General features: G+C 32.8%; 1 protein-coding gene across 1 annotated transcript; it reads left to right on the top strand.

Moving 5' to 3' along the window:
* The first annotated feature begins 10,107 nt into the window (after positions 1-10,107).
* LOC108192686 (protein FAR1-RELATED SEQUENCE 5) lies at positions 10,108-15,285 on the top strand. The gene is made up of 9 exons (XM_017373492.2): positions 10,108-10,279; positions 10,698-10,966; positions 12,001-12,016; positions 12,108-12,244; positions 12,334-13,031; positions 13,250-13,508; positions 13,594-13,687; positions 13,788-14,008; positions 15,037-15,285. The coding sequence occupies exons 1-9, from the start codon at positions 10,108-10,110 to the stop codon at positions 15,283-15,285; spliced, it is 2,115 nt and encodes a 704-aa protein (XP_017228981.2).
* The last annotated feature ends 1,084 nt before the right edge of the window (positions 15,286-16,369 follow it).

Raw genomic sequence — 16,369 nt, 5'->3', positions numbered from 1 at the left:
ATTTTAATCGATGTTCAACAAAAAATATGTTAAAAATATGTTGAACTCAAATTATATATGTGTTGAACACATAAAGTTTGTAAGTTTGTAAGAATAATTTACACTATTCTTGTCCTGCATTTCTAGTAATGTATATTAATATTCTTGTCCTGCATTTCTTGTTTTAGTTTTAATTCAAAACTATTTTTATAATTTACACTATTCTTGTCCATCATTTCTAATAATGTAATATTAATAATTTGTCTCGCATATTTGTGATATATCTAAGTGTTATTTTGTCTTGCAACAAATTCAATTCGTTGCAGGACAATGACAATGAGTTCAGTGCTAATTTTAGCAATGTCCAACTACATCTTTGTTTTGTATGCAATTATTATTTTTATTTGTTAGGATTTCGGTGATTGAACACCAATATTATGGAATTATTATTATACGTTATGCAAGATTTAGAAGTTCTGCTTGTTCTTCACCGATTTAGAAGTGCAGGTCAGGATAGGGAGAGGGTTCTGGTACAAACTTACAAACTTACAAACTTTTTTTGTTCAACACATATATAACTTGAGTTCAACATTTTTTTAACATATTTTGTTGAACATTGATTAAAATAGTGGTGGAGAAGTACATAAACCAATTTTTAAATGTAAGAACTAAGGTAAACATGTTATTTAACTAATATTTATGTTTCTAGACCCTACCCAAACCCCAGAGGTATAGTTTAAACATCTTTTTAGATATATTCAACACAATGATAATTAGTGTTCAACACCCGATGTTGAACCCCAGTTATAAATGTGTTGAAAACGCGATTTATTTATGCGTTATTTTTAAAAATTGTGATGTTTTTTGACGAATTTTCAACATGGATACTTTATATAACTAAGGATTAACACGATGGGAGAATAAAAAAAAGTTTGTAAGTTTGAAACTTAAAAAAGTTTTTATTTGATCCTATCCCTATATATATATATATATATATATATATATATATATATATATATATATATATAGTTCATTGAGGAACTAATTTATGTGAGTAACTGAGTAACTCGGTGCGGAGCGTTGGATTTTGAAAGCGCGGGTTACTTTTTGTATGTGTAGACACAGAGAAACAAAACATGCAAGCGTGAAAGCACGAATGTGGAATGTAACTCCCTGATAATGATAATCTGCCACTCAAACTTTTAAATATAGCATTTTATTTTCTAAATAAAATTATTACCCCGGTCAATTGCTTTTTTATTTCCTCCTCTAGATCAAATTATTTTTTATTACTATTAGGTTAGATAGATGTGAAAACAAAAAATTTAAATATGTATTAATTTTTTAAAATCCTTATCTATTTTTTTTATAATTACTATATTATAAAGAATTTTAAGTATGCTTCTGTTTGAATATTCAATCATAAAACTGATATCATTTTCTTCTAGTAAGAAAAATATAACGATAAATTAATTTATTTTCAAAAGTTGGAAAACTAATGATTTAATAAAATACCTAATAAATAATGTTGAAATTTTAAAATCTGAATATAAAATTTTAATACATTTGCTTAGTTCTGTAATCTGTGTTGCTTATTATGTAATTTATTTGTGTACATGTTTTGTAAATTTTCTTCTCATGTTTTGTAATTTATATTTTATATTTAGTTTTTTGCTATTTTATATTATCTATTTCAATATTCAAAAAATTTCATGTGTTATGTATTTCATTTATATACTTGTTCTATAAATTGTGTCATGTTATCTGTATTTTATTTATATACATATTCTGTAATTTGTCTCACATGTTCTGTATTTTGTTTATATACATGTTCTGTATTTTATTTATATACTTGTTCAGTAATTTATTTCATGTGTTCTATATTTTATTTATATACAGGTTCTGTAATTTATTTAAATTATTTGTATTCTGTATATTCTATAGTTGTGTTATGTATTTATTGTTAATATCATTAAAATATAATATAAGAAAATACAGAACATACAAATATTTAGAAAAGAATGTACCATCACTAAAAGAATATAATATAAATCAAAGAAGAAAATTATAAATATTAAGAAATAAAGAACAAAAAAAATAGAACATAAAAAAGATATTTTCATAATATACTGAGCAATAAATATATTAAAAACAAATTATATTTAAAAATATAAAAAATAAGGGATATCCAGATATTGTAGCGATAATTATAGGATATACAAATATAAACAAGTCAAAGAAAAAAAATGAAAATGCAAAAGTTACAAAATAGAAAACATATGTACAGTTTTTTTCAAATTAAAATATATACGATTGAACAAAAAAATGTAGTGTTAAATAAGAAAATTATATATAACTTAATTTTAATGTTCTGTATTATTGTGTGATCTATCGATTTTGTGCTATTATATGTTGATTTTATATTTTTGCACAAGTTCTGTAATTTATTTATTATATAATTTAGGTTTTTTGTTGTATTCTTTTTTAGCACATTATTACACTTTTTCTGTAACACTTTTGCAGTTATGAGAGACACTGTAGAGTGAGTATAAAACATAAGATCTAAACTTTTTCACTTAACACCTCCTCAATCACCTAGTTCTGTATTTAGGACATATTTATTGATTTTAATGCTTATTGAATAGAGGAGCAGATCATAATTTGCTTCCTCCAAAAATATTAAGCAACTTATTTATTGTTTTTCTATTCACTGATACATTATATGAAAGGTTTTATAGGAACAACCAACAAAGTTTTTCAGTTACATTTTTTTTAATAACATGAAATTGCAGACTTTACTTTAGTGCTTTATTAGTTCTTTTTTGTGCTTGTTATGTTAAAACTCATGAATTAATAATATAGCTAGAAAATAACACTTTATTTCTTTGTGGAAGGTTAAAACATTGTTCACGGTGAAAAAATATATTTCATAAATTTTAGTGGATCGGAGATCCGATTCGATTATCCATGATTCGAATGAACCGGATATGGATTGACTTGTAAAATATCTGACTCTTGATCCGATCCGATCCGAATCTGATAAAATTAAATAGATTAAGATATGGATTACCCCTGTGACTGGAGTAATTAGGTTAGGCGTGGTAACTGTCGCACGGCTCCTCTGCTTCGCGTACGAGCATAACTCATCTGCATGTAATATCTAAGTTACCAGTTACGTAACTGGTTACCCACTATATATATATATATATATATATATATATATATATATATATATATATATATATATATAGTCTTACTCCAATAGAGACCTCCTTATTCTACAAACTAAAAACCAAGCTGGAATATCACTAAATCCTAAAACAAATACCACTAAATTCTTAAATAACCCCATCTCCACTTCCATCTTCACCAACCCCACCTCCACATCCGCCACTGCCACCACCTCCGTCCCCGCCTCCTCCATAACCACCACCACCTTTATGTAGCCCGCCCCCTCCAAAACCACCATTTCCATCTCCACCTCCATTATTTCTCTAACAACACAATCTCGACCTCCATCTTCACCAGCCCCATCTTGGTCGCTGCTTCAACCTCCTTCAATCCCGTTCATACTTCTTTCTCCACCTCGGCTTAACTTCAAAACGCAGCGGAGCCGCCACTATTCCGGCAACGCTCCGACCCCCTACTTCAAGCCGCCCAGACCTCCGCTACAATCATCCTTCGTCCATCTCCACCTTCAACTCCACCATCTCCACCACCGTCACCACCATCTGAATCAAAAACATCAACAGATCTGGAGATCTCGAACAAATCTGGAGTTTTTGGGCAGTTTCTGCAAGTTTTCACTAATTCCTGCAACACAGATCACTAAATCCTAAAGAAAATATCACTAAATTGTACTAAGAATGTCACTAACTTGTATTGGTTTCTAGTTTTTATTTTAAGAGTGATTTCTATTTGTTCATGAGCCTATATATATATATATATATATATATATATATATATATATATAGATTCCTACTCCAATAGAAACCAAATTAGCCTAAAAACTAAAACAGTTTTTGGACAGTTTTTTATCACTATTTTTAACTACAGAAATCACTAATTTGTACATAACATATTACTAATTTAAATATAGCATATCTCGCGAATATAAATAAATAAATAAATATATATATACATACATATATGCAACGTATATGACCATCTTCACCCAAATCGTAATAATGGACCTCTTACCATTACGGACCTCTTACCACCATTACCAGACGTTTCTATGACTTGCCACCATTGTCTATCATCACCAATAGTCACATACACTTTTCATCATAACTTACAAAACTAACGACTACTACCCATCACAACTTCTCTTGCGGCTTCCTACCGCCAAGAATCTTCCTACGGATGAAATTGATCATCCTACGGATGAAATACAATAAACTGCATCCGGGATTTCTTTCTTTCAAGAAAGTTTATCATCTAACCGAAAGTCATGCAAGCATAACTCCGGACGTTTAGACAATAAAGCTTAAATGAATTAGAAAAGAATACCCACAAGGAAAGCTCACTCCAAAGTATCCTGAAAAGAGAAACAAACAAAACAAAACATAAATCAATATACAAGAATATCATATATGTTATATATATATATATATATATATATATATATTTAATTAATGTAAAAAAATAATAAATCTAATGAAAACAAAAAAGAAAAGAGCGTAAATATTATAATAGAGTACAAATAAAAAAATAAAAAATATATAATTAAAACTAACAAGAGAAATCTAACCAAAGGAAAATCCTTTGAACATAATTATATATATATATATATAGAGTAAAGTTCAATGGAGTACACAATATATTGGAGTATTGGAGTACAAAGTTGGATAAAATGTAATTTATTCATCTAAATTTCAATTTTTTTGTTCAATAATATTCGTAAACATTTAATAACCTGCACATTATGTTCTACACAACATAAACATTGTAATCAAAAGGTAGAATAATGACTTTTATAAATTACAGGACTCTATGTTCTGCAATATAACTAATAAGCAGAACAATAATGTTAATACTTGTTAAAGTTGAAGGATATAAAAAATTGATAGACAATTATGTGCAAGACAACTTATAAATGATAGATGGGAAAATAGATTTTTTTGCCACCCAACTTATTATTTGTTTAGAAACCTACCACTGAACTATAATTTTTTTCTTTTTTGCCACTAATATTAGGTTCGGATTTTTTTTTTGTCACTGACGTTAGGTTCGGATTTGATTATTAACACTATGTTATTCTTTTAAGAGTTTATTGCATTTGGCACCCCTTTAATTTCAGCATGTTGCACATTGCACTTAATAGGTTTGGAATAAACACTATGCAGCCCCTTACTTTTAACCCGTAGACACTTTGCACCCTTTCCGTTATCTTCTGCCGTTGCCGTTAACTTTTGAAGGGGCATTTTGGGAAATGCCCTAAATGTATCCTAGGTAGTTTATCTTAGAGGATGAGAGTACGGATTTTTTTACTCGGAAAGGAAATCTCAAAAGTAACTTATGGAACTATATTTATAAAAAGTGGGAACCTTAGAATACGTGACAAGTAGTGGTAAAGAACTATAAAGTCAAGTGATACCATATATTTGTGGAGTCTTAAAATAATTCATAAAACTAAATTTTTTAGGTTCTTAAAATACCTGTTAAACTCTCATACTTCAAGGTAAACTAGCTAAGGGACAAATAGATGACTGTATATAATGTTATAGACACATATCATATCACCTTAATATTGCAGACTACCACTATATTTTTATAATGCTAAAAAAATGACATATTGTTAATAATCAAATTAAAACATAACGTTAGTGACAAGAAAAAATCCAACGTTTTTTTTTAGGAAAAAAAACCAACATTAAATTTTATTCAGAAAAAATAAAATAAAATAATTTTTGAAATTTTTTGGAGTCTCGAAATGGGTGTCCAACTCTCGTCCTCCGAGGTAAACTACCTGGGACACAACATAAAGATATAGACACATATCAGATCGCCATTATATTGCAGACTAACACTATATTTTAATAATACTAAAAAAATAACATAGTGTTAATAATCAAATCCGAACCTAACGTTAGTGACAAAAAAAAGTCCGAACCTAACATTAGTGACAAAAAAGAAAAAAATTATAGTTCAGTGGTAGGTTTCTAAACAAATAATAAGTTGGGTGGCAAAAAAATCTATTTTCCCATGATAGATTGTATATAAATTTGTATAATCAAATATATTATTTATGATTAAACTAAAAAATTAAGACTTGTACTCCAATACTCCAATGTTTTTGTGTACTCCATAGAACTTAACTCTTATATATATATATATAGATATATATATATATATATAATGACCATCACAATGGTAACACAAGCCATAAAATGACAACCAAAAAGGTACTAAAAGCCATTAAAGGCACAATAAAGTCATCAATGACGACTCTCATAAAAGATAATAAATATTCATAAAGAATATTTAACCTGCAAGAAATTTGAAATATCACAAATTAGCCATAATATTAGCACATGCAATATGAAACATCAAATTAAATGATAAATTAGCACAATCTAATGCTAAACATACCAAATTAGATTCTTTTCCGATTTAAAAATGTATGTATTATATAAAAACAATGACATAAATAAAATAAAATGTTACATGCACCTAAAACCATGTTACAAAATTAAAACTATTAATATAGAAGATCAAGCACACACTTAACAACCCACACAATCAAGAACACCAAGAACACTTATCGAACACTACAATGGATCTGATTTCAAAATAATATTACGGCCAACCATAACAAAATTACGGCAAAGACAAAAGCATGTCAGAAAAATTCGGAAAAGGGTTACAAACTCGACCTGATCTACACAATAATCCAAACAAAATTAACAAACCAGATACAAATCCAAGATTTCGATCACCTAAATTTTTTACACAACCTTAAAATCAGAAGAGCAAAAATATGAAAAGATATCTATGAAGTAGATATGCTATCGTAAAATATACAAAACAAACAAATTGGACAATAACCACAACAAACAATTATCATTGATCACAACAACAAGATATTCGAGTAAAAACGTACCTATTCAAAGAGACGGGAATATCTTGATTACATATGATATGGAGTGAATAAACTTACCGAATCCAAAGAATTAAGTCCTTATAATCGAATCAACAACCTGAGAAAGAGATGTAGTGATCGACGGAGAGGACGCGAGTATGACCGCCGTTGTAACGGAGGACGCCATCATGATAACGGGAGAGGATTAGAACTCATATCATATAAATGGATTTGCATGTATAGAATCAAAGATCGATCAACTGAGAAAGAAGGTTTTTGAATTTTTTGAGAGATGGGGTTCCTTGGCGAAGCCAAGAGGCTTTATTTTAATTCTTCCAAAACAATTTGAATGCCCATTATTCCGAAAAATAATATTTTCCCGCTCATAATATTATATCGAATTTTTTCGATCGAATTTAATTGGTTGAAAATAAATGGTCAAAATTATTTTACCTATTTTATTTCATGATCGAATTTATTATACCATATTTTAAAGTACAATCTATGCAGATTTCTAGCCAACATGTATAAACCTAATAACAATTGCTTTAAATCAAAGTACAAATTAACTAATATCCACATATAAAGACACAAATGTAAATATTGAGCCAAATAACCATTAACCTTAGCTAAATAAAAAAAATATTCAAGTCATTACCAAAATATAGAGTTACGATCACTTTTATCACAATTTATCAACTAAAAATATAAAAGTTAATTTTTGACATCATCACTGATCTAAAATATCAAGTGCAGTAGCAAAATGTCAATTCTAACAACCAACACAGTATATGGGCCTCACTTTTCTAAACTTGTAAGGGGAATAAATGGGTATCGGGGTCAAACTCCTTCAATCTCACTTGTCTCCTCCACAGCAGTTTCTTTTGGCTTTCCCGCTGGGAATAGAATAACTACGGAGCAAAACCTAAACATACATGATACTTAATTAACAAATTAACTAAACAATCATTCAGAATAAATTCTCGAGCAAATAAATAGCACAATGGACAAATAAGTAATGTACCTCTACAATGACTTTGTCATCGTCCTGGCCGGGGTCTGAAAAATTGCACGTCTGTAATAAGTCCTCAATAACTCATCTATCCGCACGTATGTAATGAGTCCTCAATAGCTCCTGGCATGGGTCCGGAAAAGTTGCAGTGTCAAGCTCTGCCAGCTCCCGATCTAGTACAAGTTGTGCGACCTCACGTGTAGGCAAAACACTTACCATCTGTTGTACACCGCCCAATGTATTGGACATGATCCTGTAAATACAATGAGAAACCTCCTCAACGACTTTACGCGTGCCTTCAGCAAATTTTGAGGCTTCTGCTCTTCGGACAAGCTCGGACAACTTTGACAGGGATGAAGAATGACTTTCCTTTTCTTGGAGGCCTTTCTTGCAGCGTCACCAACAAATCATGCTTCTATTGAATGGCTTTTTTATCTATTTTCATATTAGGGGAAGGAGTTTAATTAGCATTTTCAGGGAAAGCAGCCTTAGCTAGAAAAGACTTCGTCTGCTTGATTTTCTCTTGCAATGTAGCATATAGGCATCAAACTTAATATTTGACATCATCGAAATACTAGCATGACCAAGCAACAATTCAAATTTAATATTTGACAACATCAGTAAGACTAATGATGTTTCTTTTGCTCCATCTCCACATGTATTATAGGCTAGACGCGTATGGCCTGTTCCATTGACAATGATGGTTACTTTCAATTTTTTTTTCCATACATATTAATGCCTGATCACTATATATCAATGCTATATTAATATATACAATTTAATATACCAAGGGTGCTTTGGACACGATATGATCGTCGAAGAGGAATCAAATCCTGTATATTAATATAGACCCTGTGTTACCGGTGCTACTCTCTGCTACTTTGAACCACCTCTTGTATTTGTAGCTTGTTCAAGTAGTAGATTTTGTGTCTTATCATCTCCGGAAGCTTACAAATACATATAAAATCTTATATAAATAATTAAGGTTGATGGTGTATTGCATCCGAATACAAATGGAAGTGAGAACTTGTTACAAGTAATATAATAATCATTGAGTATTTTCAGTTGGATTGTAAGAGAAAGGCAGGTGCATCTTGTTGATGAAACCAACTTGTTTTGTTGTCATGATAATTTCATTTTTTCCCTGCCTGTACCATTTTGCCTCGGCTGCTATTACTCCTTTCCTAAGCCTATCCATCTCATCGTCCTTAGCAGTTTACCTCCTTTTCTTTGACCTCGAGTTTAACCCCTAGGATCTAATAATTCATAGTTTTTTTCATCCACCTCTTGCACCTTCTCATTAAGTTGGAGGTTGTTGGTAACCTGAATTTTTCTATATTGTTCCTCGTGAGCTTCGAGCTTTTCCTTAAAATTCTTAAAAGCCTTTCCAACCAAGTGAAGAATCTTTTGCACAATTTTTGTCTCATTGGGCACTGCATTAAACAAGTAAAAAAAACATTAACATTAGGAGGACGCAATAGCAACCGAAAACAAAGCTAACATAACCCTTGTAATCCCCAATCTCTAGGTTCCTGCCTAACAGGAAGTAATATTAGGTGAACTTAAAACATTGTAAGCTTCTCTAACATACCTCCAATATGAATTTTAGCTTTGGAATCCATATCCATAATATTTTGATGTCATCAAGCAACGTTGTAATGGCTCCCACCATCTACATCCTGAGCACTTGTCTTTGTTTGCTGGTGACTAGATTGACCTCCAGCATGATAACTTCATCCTATATCATATGATTCTTTTTGGATTTCAAAGCACTTCTGTAAGGACTGTTTTCAAAGCATTTGCAAAATTCTCCGAACACCATTTCTGGTACAGAGGGGCAAGACATTACACTTCCACCAACTCTTTCCAAGTGTAGTTTCACTCTGATAATGATGGTATCCACCTTCAAACAGTAATTTCAACTGATCTTTATTCCCTTCCGGACCTCTGTTTCAAAATGAGAATCAATCTTTGTGCCGTGTGCCCAAGTGGCATAAACACCAGTACCGCTCTTTTGTTTCATTATCATGTAATGTCAATAGTGATACCGGTACTCTTGATGCAACTTTGGGCGCACGACATTAAGGTTGATGCTCAATTTGAAACAGAGGCCCAGAAGGGAATAAAGATCAGGAGCAATTACTGTTTGAAGGTGGTAAACATTATTACCAGACTGAAACTGCACTTGGCAAGAGTTGGTGGAGGTTTTAAGTCTTGCCTCCTCTGTACCTGAAATGGTGTCTAGAGAATTTCACAAATGCTTTGAAAATAGTCCTTATAGAAGTGCTGTGAAAACAAAAAAAAATATGATGTAGGACAGAGTTATCATGCTGGAGATCAATCCATGCCAGTCACCAGCAAACAAGAAAAGGTTCTCAGGCTGAAGATGGTGGGAGCCATTACAGTGTTGCTTGACCACATCAAATTTTGTGGATATGGATTCTCAAACTAAATTCATTTTGAAGGTATGGTAGAAGCTAACAATTTTTTTAAGTTCACTTCATATTACATGGTTGATGGGTAGGAAACTAGATATTTGGGATTATAGTGGTTATTTTAGCTTTGCTGCCTATTACTATTTTGCCATTTTAATGTTATGTTGTTTTTACTTGTTTAATGTAGTGCCCAATGAGGCAGTAATTGTGCAAAAGAATCTTCACTTGGATGAAAAGGCTTTTAAGCAGTTTAGGGAAAAGCTCAAAGCTCAAGAAGAACAATATAGGAAAATTCAAGAGACCACCAACCACCAGCATAATGAGAAGGTGCAAGAGGTGGAAGAAAAGAACTATGAATTGGAGATCCTAGGGGATCAGCCCGGGGTCAAAGAAAAGGAGTTACTTTCCAAGGATGATGAGATGGATAGGCTTAGGGAACGAGCAAAAGGTGCCGAGGTAAAATGGTACAGGACATGCATGAAATTATCACGAAGGCAAAACAAGTTGGTTTCAACCACAAGTTGCTCCTTCCTTCCGCTTACAATCCTACCAAAAATACTCAATGATTTTTTATTACTTCTAGCAAGTTCTTAGTGCCATTTGTATTTCGATGCAATATATTATGTGGGAGAATTGCAGATTTCTAGTGACCATGACATCCATATTTTTAGATTACTATAGTTTTTAGTTCTGCATGCATGTAGTCATTTAGTTTTCTCTAATTATTTTTTATTTTGGTTCCATTGGGCATACACCATGAACTTTATTAATTTATTAATATAAGAATTTATATGTATTCGTAAGCTTCTGGAGACGATAAGACAAAAAAATCTATCACCTCAACAAGGTGCAGATACAAGAGGTGATTTAGAGTAATGGAGAGTACCAGTAGTAACATATGTAGGTCTATATTTATATATTGGAATTGACTATCATATCTTGTAGTAACCAAAGCACCCTTGGTATAAATGGAGTGACAGGAGTTAATATATATATATATATATATATATATATATATATATATATATATATATATATATACAAAAGTTCAGTGGAGTACACATCTTTTTTGGAGTTTTGGAGGACAAACTATCTGCCGTCCATTTTGTAACAATCCTACGGTCCTGATTATTTTTCTTTTATCTATTTTATAAACAAGCAGTATACTGTCCGTATAAGAGATTATTGGATACATACGTATAAAAACTAAATTAGTGGGCAGTTACACAGTTCCATGATTGTAGCGCGCTGTTATTGTTGTTCTGCTCTGTCTCTCTATCACTACCTTGTTCATGGAAATATTATATCCTACAGTTCATCACTACTAGACTGCCGAGATTTTTTGTTCCGTTGTATTTCAATTTTGTATCGTGTTCTTGCCTAACGGGTAATAATGCAAGTTGCCGGCGAACAGATTGGTATGTTTCAATTTATTACAATCCGAACAGATTGGTCTGTACAGTACTTCTTTATATGTTATGCGTGATTAGATACCAAGCATGACAAGTATTTGAGTTAATGTTACAATGAATCTTTTTGTTCGATTAGCATGATTAATTTGTGTATACTTTTCTGTTGGTTTGTTTTTCATTTTCAGAGGTGAGTCCACACATTGAATCTTCCGAGTCAGATACGACTGTTCACGATACAGAACCGCAAATATCTGAAAGCTCTTGCAGTTCTGATTCTGATGAAGATGTGGGAGAACAGAATGAAGTTGATAGTCCTGAGTCTGTGTGTTTTACTTCTCCTGATGGTGTTAAATTTTGGACTCCTATTTGTGAAGATAGTAAGAAACCTCAGTTAAATCAACATTACCCTAGTTGGAGGATGCATTTATTTTTTACAAGGAATATGGCCGTATATGTGGTTTTGATGTGAGAAAGTATACGAAAAGAACTGATAGGTTTGGGAATTTGTATGCCAAATATTTAATATGCAATCGAGGTGGTTCTTCTAGGCCCAAAAAATTGTTAGATGATGTAGGTAATGTTGTTGAAGGTCCATTCAGGAAGACATCTTCTAAAAGATGTAATTTTCCGGCACAAGTTGTGTTGAAGACTGCAGGTAACAGGGGTTTTGTACTCATGGGTTTTATCGAGGAACACAATCACCCTCTTGTTTCAGGCGCAGGACGCATGTTTTTACGGTGTAACAGGCATCTGTCTCATGCTTATCAACAATTTATAATGGACTGTGCCCGGGCTAACATAGGTGCAACACGCGCCCATAGCTTGGTAAAAGAAATGACTGGATCATATGAGAACGTCGGTGCCACTATTTCTGATTTTAAGAATTTTTCGAGGGATGTCAAAGTCCGAATTGGGGATCATGACACCGACAAGTTACTTGGGAAATTGAAGGATCGAAGGAGCAAACCTGAAAACTCATTCTATTATGATTACAAAGTTGATAAGAAAGGTCATTTGACTGGACTTTTTTGGACTGATGCCATTGGGCAAGCAAATTACGAAGTTTTTGGCGATATTGTCTCATTTGATCCTACATTTCGCACTAATAAGTGAGTTTTCTCATCTTTCTGTGAAGATACAACGTTGATGCATTTTGTTTTGTCATGTTGTTTTACATGTAAACAACTTGAAGCTGCTTACTTGTTACATTCTATTAGATTTTTTGCTTATATTTACTAGACATGATCTTGTGTTTTTAAGCTTGTAACTACAATAGTTTAAAAGTTTTTACTTGTTTAATAAATGACCTGCCTCTGTTCTGTTTAAGTTACAACATGGTCTTTGTCCCTTTTACCGGCGTTGACAATCACTGGAAGAATGTGACCTTCGCGGCTGGACTTCTATCGAATGAAAAATATAAAAGTTTTAAGTGGCTAATTAACACATTCAAGACAGTAATGGGACGCGCACCTTCATGTGTGATTACCGATCAGTGCCCTGCAATAAGAAAAGCATTGGAGAAATGGTGGCCTTCCACAAAGCATCGTCTTTGTATGTGGCATATTATGAATAAATTGCCTCTAAAGGTAAGCCATCAATCTGTGCAATATAATATGTTTCTTATTTAAAAAAATGGTTTTGTAACACTAGTGTACTGTTTTGTTTACGTAGGTTGGTCTTAAATTGGCTTGTAATAAGAAGTTTGTGGAGAAGTTAAAGTCTGCAGTGTATTCTGATCACCTTACACCTCACGCTTTTGAAGAACGTTGGAAAAGTGTTATATCCGAGTTCAAATTAGAGTCTAATGTGTGGCTGTCCGAAATGTTTAGCATACGAGATCAATGGATCCCAGCTTTCTTTTCCAGATATTGAAATGGCTGGATTGTTAAGAACCACATCTAGATCAGAGAGTTCCAATTTCTTTTTCCAGCATTATCATGAAAGTGGTGACACATTAGTTGAGTTTTTCTCTAGCTTCGAAAGTGCCATGGACAAGCAGCGTATGAGAAATGCAGATGACGAGAGGAGATCTGAGCAGATTCCATTAACTGTTACCTCAATGAGCATAGAGTTAGATGCCTCAAAGGTATACACCCTCGAGCTTTATTACATGATAAGGGAAGAGATATAATCAGGATGTTTCCACACAATTATGTCCGACATGTCCAGAGATGATGAGTATCGCTATTTTAAATGTAAAGATGAGCTGCTTAATGATCAGATTTTTGAGGTATTTTTCTTTCTGACCACCTATGTTCTCTTTTTATCAGAATTAATGGATTATTGATATTTTGCGTGTCATATTAAGGATGTTCTGTCATGTCGACATTCTCCCGATTTACGCTACATTTGTTATCTGCGCCATGTTGATGCTACCCTTGAATAGAACAATTCAGTTTTAATCGTTCTTAGCTGTTTCATGTTTCTTGAATCAGCGTGATATAAGTTTGTTTTTTTTGTTTTTTTTTGAAGCATGGTTTATATGCAGTTAACATTCCTGTACTGTATGTAGTTGTGCTGAGTCTGTACTCTACAGAATAATATTTCTTCTCTGCACTATTTTGTTATGCTAATTTTAAGGAGTGTCATAGTATTTGTGAGATACACCTTCCTGTGATCCTACTTGGCAAGTAGATCATGTGTATACCATCTCAAGTGATCTGTAAATGTGATGTTGTGTCGAAGTACATAATTAAGTTTACCTAGTTGCCCAAACAATTTAGTTTAATTTTTAATATTGGGAGTACATATAAACTCGCAAAATAAGTGAAATAGAGATAGAAGCCTGAAGTTGGTAAATGAGATTTACTCTAATAATGAGACAACTTGAGATTGTACAACAATATTCAGTACCTTTGTTCTTCAGTGTGTAGTGCTAAAGGATGTTTTAGTTTTAATAACAGCCTTGATCTTTTTGTTTTTTTATCCTACACTGTTATTACGGTCCCCTGCTGCTATTAAATCTTGATGCTTAGTTATTCATTTCCCCCACTATGGCAGGTCTCTGTACGCCACCAGGACAACCACGTCAGCTGCAGCTGTAAATTATTTTTTCGAAGGGGCTATTTATGTCGACATGCTTTTGCTGCACTTCACCAATGCGGAATAAAACAGATACCTCGTGATTTTGTGAAGCCGCGATGGCAGAAAAATGCCATTAGAAACCATTCCTTTCTAAGTTCAAGCAATAATGGTGATACATGCGTAGACCGTGATAGAGCAAAGCTAAAAAGGACTCGTGCATGGTTTGAATTCAATAATTGCATTAATCTGGCCGGAGATAGCGAAGAGTTCCTTGATACTGTTCTTAATGGACTTCAGTGCACTCGTCCCTTTCTGAAAAGAAAGGTTCATGCAACATAGATAATAGTTCCAACAGAGCCGACAAGTTTATTGGCCCCACGTCTGCATCTGAAATATCTGTAAGGAATCCGAATATAAGTCGGAACAAAGGCTGTGGAAGCTGGATAAAAAGTAGCCGTGAGATCTCATTAGAGAACAAGGGGACAAGGAAATGCAGCATATGCAACAAGGTTGGGAGGCACAATGCTCGTACCTGTTGTTCGGTGAAATCTACACGCAAGCGCACGTGATCACAAGTAATATATTAAGTTCGATCCCACAGAGACTGGTGAATTAAGAATACGCACCTATGCAACAATGTATGATCAATTTTCACTGCCAAGACAATTAACAAGGATTGGTTTCTTTTATACTAATAACTAAATTTAATAATCAAATTCAGAATAGGAAAACACATGGGATTCTAACTTCATTATCGAATTCATCTAGAATTGAAATTACTGATTAACATGCGACTGTTGATCCTAATCAGACAACACGAAAGTAATACATGCCAACTCTCGTTGCACACATATCATACCAATCAAAATCCACAATTAAGATAGAAATCTCATGGACACCAACAAAGCTCAGACCCTATATCTCTATAGCGGTAGTGTAAGCAGAGAGGTTTAAATAACAAGTCATCTATCGTGATTACACAGGGTGATAAAAATAGTTCAAGTCTATCACAAATTATGTTTCATTCACATAATCCTATGTTTACATGGCATAGTTCTAAATTCAATCATCCACTCTCGCTTCAGAAAGAATTAACAAACAACTTAGAAGTTAGCTACGCTCCTAAGAAGAATAAGCACGGCTCATGCAAAGAACTCAACGTACGTCACAAAATCAAGTAATTAATATTCGTTACTAGACTACATCGATAAATCCATTAGAATCCCATGAAGGCGGTTAGTTCATAATCGAACTAATCGACATCATGGTTTCTAATGAAAACATGATAAATCAAAGACAAGAATTGAATGGAATAAAAATGCTTGAATTAATAATAAAGATCACACGTTACAGATTTGAAGTTCACGATCTCGCTCGAAACTGTCACTTCCTCGCGAAGAACGATCTAATACAAACTGATATT

The sequence above is a fragment of the Daucus carota genome, chromosome 5 (genome assembly GCF_001625215.2).
Source record: "Daucus carota subsp. sativus chromosome 5, DH1 v3.0, whole genome shotgun sequence".
Taxonomy (NCBI): domain Eukaryota; kingdom Viridiplantae; phylum Streptophyta; class Magnoliopsida; order Apiales; family Apiaceae; genus Daucus; species Daucus carota.
Note: the sequence above shows the minus strand (reverse complement) of the source record. Positions and strands in the feature narration are given on the sequence as shown.